This window comes from Echinops telfairi, unplaced genomic scaffold (assembly GCF_000313985.2).
Source record: "Echinops telfairi isolate 266 unplaced genomic scaffold, ASM31398v2 ScPeMD7_7420;HRSCAF=8458, whole genome shotgun sequence".
In the NCBI taxonomy this organism is placed as follows: domain Eukaryota; kingdom Metazoa; phylum Chordata; class Mammalia; order Afrosoricida; family Tenrecidae; genus Echinops; species Echinops telfairi.
This window is the reverse complement of record NW_022111320.1, coordinates 52,358,750-52,363,105: the sequence shown is the minus strand read 5'-3', so window position 1 is coordinate 52,363,105 and position 4,356 is coordinate 52,358,750. Positions and strand designations below refer to the sequence as shown.

The following is a 4,356-nucleotide window of genomic DNA, read 5'->3' as shown; positions in this document are numbered from 1 at the left end:
CTGGTGGGTCAGCGGGTCCAGCTGCGTGCTCTGGCGCCACCGCGTGGCCGAAGGTGTCGAGACCGCGCTCACGGGAGCGTTCGGGAGCCGGGCCGGAACTCGGCTGCCTCGTGCTGCCCGACTCGACGCTGGCGCCCGCTGATGGGCGCAGGTGTCAGCTTTTGCGGACCCTTGAATTCGGGGCCTTAACCCAGCAACCTCTTTTATGTCCAAAGCTCGGGACTAGGCGTGAAGACATCCCCATCTTTGGGCAGATTCCCTCCGGCCCGGGTGTTGGTGTCCAGCGTGGACGCAAACTCCTCCCCTGGCCTGCTTGAGCCACAGCCTACATCCCGGGCATCGCCTGGGCTCACGTTCATCCGCAGCCGTTTCGAGACAGGCCGAGAAGGCCCTCGCTGACTGCAGTGGGCGAGCCGTCCCCAAGCACAGAAGCCGGAGACCTGCAGTGTTTCCCGGCCCGATATGCTTGCTCCTTGCATCTCCGAGCTCCACCCTTTGCTTCGGGGATCTGAGTAGACATGATGGGCAGGGCCTGCCTGAGCCTAAAGGGAAGAGGAACCTCACCCAGTAGTTCTACCAGTTAGCAGAGCTGGCCAATGCCCTCCTGAGGCAGGACCTCTTCACTGCCTAGGTGCCCAATCATGCCGGGGAAGTTTTCATTCGCCAGAAACAGCTGATGCAGCCATCGGAGAAACTGACAAGCCCTGGCCACAAAAACATAGTAGGCCGCAGTGACGTCATCCTGTCCCTCCTCCCCCACCAGAAAGCAGCTTTGGGGAGTCTCAAGGAGAAAGCCACCCCCACCTTTTGCAGGACACAAGCCCTTACTCTGTAGTGCTCTCCACAACCTAGGCTTGGTGCCCACTCCTGTATTCTATGTAGCCTGGAAGACACAGCACCCATCCGATCTGGTGTGGGACACCAAGCCCACCAGCTCCGGCCACTCCCCCAGCACCTTCAGGTCTGGGGGACACTTAGGCTGCTAGTCTGACCTGAGTGGCCTATGTGGTGCCCCAAACACAAGGATGTGGCCCCCACAAGGACCATGACTCTTGGGCCTCCCCCGATGCTGCAGAGGCCAGGGGCAGGCGGCTTGGTGTCAAGCAGCCTGGGAGACCTGCTGCGCAAACGCAACTTTGGCACCAGACACCTTTTCTTGGAAAGCATGGCTTCTCACCAGTTTCCCCCTCCCAGCATTCTCCTTAAGAGCCAAAGGGCCTTCACTGAGGCAAAGGCCATGAGGGCAACAGGTTTCCCCGAGCACCACTGCATGCAGAGCAGCCCCAAGAGCGGCTCGGGAGAAGCCCTCAGGATGGCTGGTGTTGGGTTATCTTGGGTAAGCAACGGCCACAAGCAGCTGCCCCATCCCTTCCTTGTACCAGTCACCCTCAGCCAGTCTTGCCAAAAGCCCAATTTAGGTACCACAGGCAGGGCACTGGCACTAGACCGGAACCAGATGAGCAAGTCCTCTGTGGCTGGGCCAAGAGCCCCGCAGGGTAGCAGTCGGTCAGTCTGAGTGAGCAGACAGGGACACTCGGAAGCAAACCCTATGCAAGGCCCCGCTGCCTCCAGCCCTTCTCCTGAGTGAGACACTGGGCTGGGGCATCTCTGAGACACTGGCTACCCTCCTGTCCCGCTGGACCTCACAGCTGCGGGCCCTCGTCCATGCCGCCCTGCCTTGGTGGCACTGGCTGAGGGCACATGGAAAGTCTGCAAACAGGAAAGCAGAAGCCAGTGGTAGCCTCATTATGGGTGAAGGCCTACTTTCAATACTCACGTTTCATTTTCCAAGAACTAGAAATTTTTTCCTTTAATAAAAAAATCCCAGACACTTTCCATCCTAGAGTAAACCAGCAACAACGAAGTGAACCCCCTGGGGGGGAGGGGACGGTGCTCCAGCCCCAGCTGCAGGCTTCACACCCCACTTCAGGGGGGCCCGCGTACAGAATAAATTACAAAAGGCCAGGTGGGTAAAGGCAGGAACTGCTGCTCCCTCGGGGCAGCAGGGTCGCCAACTACAAATCAGTCCGTGAACTGGCCGCCTTGGGCGCGTATTTCGGCATCAGTTCGTGAATCTTCCGGATGTAGTCGGACTTCTCGGCACAGCCTTTGCACGTCTCCCCCCAGTCGTCCAGGACCTTCTTCAGCTCCTTCACGCGGAGCTTCTTCAGGTCCACGCTGCTCAGGTCAATCTGCTTGTCTGCAGGGGAGAGCGGGCAAGAGAGTGAGTGGATGGGTTAGGGAGGCCATTGGCCCCCAGTAGCCCTGCTCAGGTGGTCACACCTACTGCCCCTGGGGAGGCCCAGGCCCCTTCACCGGGAAGGCTGGCCTTATGTTGGCAGCGTCCACCCACACACCCCAAGTGTTGACAGAGGCAGGAATGGCTACACAGTCCTTGGAGAAGAGCCCCTGTCCCCAAGTGCCTCTCAGTCAACAGGGAGGACAAGTCCCTGTCGATGGTGTGCCAGATGTGATGGACCACACGGCCTAAAAGCCCTGGGGCCAGGAGCTTCTCGCCCTGACCACTGCTGTCCCAGTCCCTAGCAGGGTCCCCTCAGACCAGGCATCCTGCCACCAGTAGGTGGACACAGGCCTCTGGATGGTGCAGTCCTAGTGGAGCATGTGGGTGTCTTCACAAGAGAGTGCCTGTGCCCGGCCCTGACTTCTGCACGCACACGCCTGTTTGTGCAGCCAGAGGCCGGGCGGTGGTGCAGTGAGCTGGCCTAGCGCGGCCTCTCCCTCCTCAGAACCCATTACCCGGCCTGCCTTCACCCGGATAACGAGCTTTCTAGACTGATGGGTCCCCTCTGTAACCTGCTTGCCAGGTGTCGCCCACCTTGACCCCTTAGCTAGCTCCCACCTCAGTTTGCCTCTTATGTCCTTCAGAGCAGCGCTGAAATATCACATCTGTGAGGTCTGACCCCCTCTGCCCCCAGAACATGGCCCCAGTGATTCAGGTCTGGAACCCACTTGGCCACGAAGGGCAAGGCTGCACGTCGGAGTCCACCTCCCGCTGCCGCGGAAGAAAGGCCTGGCGAGCTCCTGCGGAGAAACCCTGCGGGGCACTCTGCTCCACCACCGGGTTGCACCGTCGCACCAACTGGCAGGCAGCAGTGGCAGCAAGTTCACTTGTTTACCACCCTCTCACCACTGACCCCACCGGCCCGCCCCTGCTGCTGGGGACCCTCACGAGGTGAGGCCAGGCCAGGCTGCCCGCGCAGGCCGCGTCCGGGTCTGCGAGGACTCACCGTACTTGAGCTCGCAGATCTGCCCGTCCTTCTTCTTGAGCTTCTCGCAGATCTTCTCCACGGGGATGTGGTGGGCGAGGGGCTTTGACACCTCGTTGACGATCTTGGTGGCCGCATCGTCTGTGGCCCCGATGTAGTAGCACTGCGGCAGACAAATGGCGATGGCCTTCAGGCGGTGGGCTGTCTCCTTCCTCTAGAACCTCTCTGGTCTCCGCCAGGGCCTCATGTCTTGGTGCCCACCTGCCCTGGCATCAGAGCTGGTCGGGACCAAGCCCAGGCCCACCACAGCACACTGCCCCTGAGCGGAGGGACTGGGGGGTGGGGGTGGGGGGAGGCCCAGGACTCGGCCTTTAAACAGAAGCCAGGCTCTACCAGCAGCGCAGTAGACACAAGCCGGTGCTTCTCCAGGGACTCCTGCCTTCTGCTCACGTCCCACTCCTGCCATCCTCTCACCGTCACCTGTCACCTCTGCTGTACCCTCGCTTCAGTGAGGACCGTCCTCAGAGGTTCTCCTCGACAAATCTGCACCGGGCCACACCATCGCATCTGGTCCATTCTCTTCAAACACCCCTCCACCCCCCCAGTCCAGTCATCTCTCCCCCAGGCCCGAGGCCCAGCACACCAGCAGGAGAGACAGGCAGGCTGCAAACGCCCCAGTCCACGGCGAAACAGCTGGCCTAGCAGACAAGTGGGCAGGGCTTTGTCAAGGGGCCTCCGCGGTCAGCAGGGCCTGTGGCCACTCACCAAACGATTCTCTTTCCCCCGGGCCTCCCGGCAGAAGCGGGTCAGTTCTTTTTCAATAGTGGCCGGGGAGAACGTGACATCTTTGTCCTTCAGGTCCTGGTAGAACCTTCCCAGAAAAGAGATGCACACTGGAAAAGAACGGGAAGGGATGGGTCAGCCAGCGAGTGCCCCAACCGCCTGCCCGCCGCGGTGCTCACACGCACGCCTTTCCCACCACCGGCTTCTCGCGGGTGGGCAGGGTCCGCCCGCCGGGGCCGATCGCTAGCCAAGCCCCACACAGGGGTCCACCCGTCAAAGCTCGCGCCAACACCCAACACGTGTCCTTGGGAAGGCGCCCCGACGACCTCAAAAGGGCGGGCCGGCG

General features: G+C 61.2%; 1 protein-coding gene across 1 annotated transcript in view; it reads right to left on the bottom strand.

Moving 5' to 3' along the window:
* Positions 1 to 1,783: 1,783 nt before the first annotated feature.
* Positions 1,784 to 4,356, bottom strand: part of MANF (mesencephalic astrocyte derived neurotrophic factor) — a 3,822-nt gene continuing 1,249 nt past the window's right edge. Inside the window, exons 2-4 of the mRNA XM_030887608.2 lie at positions 3,993 to 4,126; positions 3,249 to 3,390; positions 1,784 to 2,200 (exon numbers count right to left, since the gene is read on the bottom strand). Coding sequence (XP_030743468.1) covers positions 2,016 to 2,200; positions 3,249 to 3,390; positions 3,993 to 4,126 — 461 coding nt within the window. The 3' untranslated portion in view covers positions 1,784 to 2,015. The remainder of the gene's footprint in view (positions 2,201 to 3,248; positions 3,391 to 3,992; positions 4,127 to 4,356) is intronic.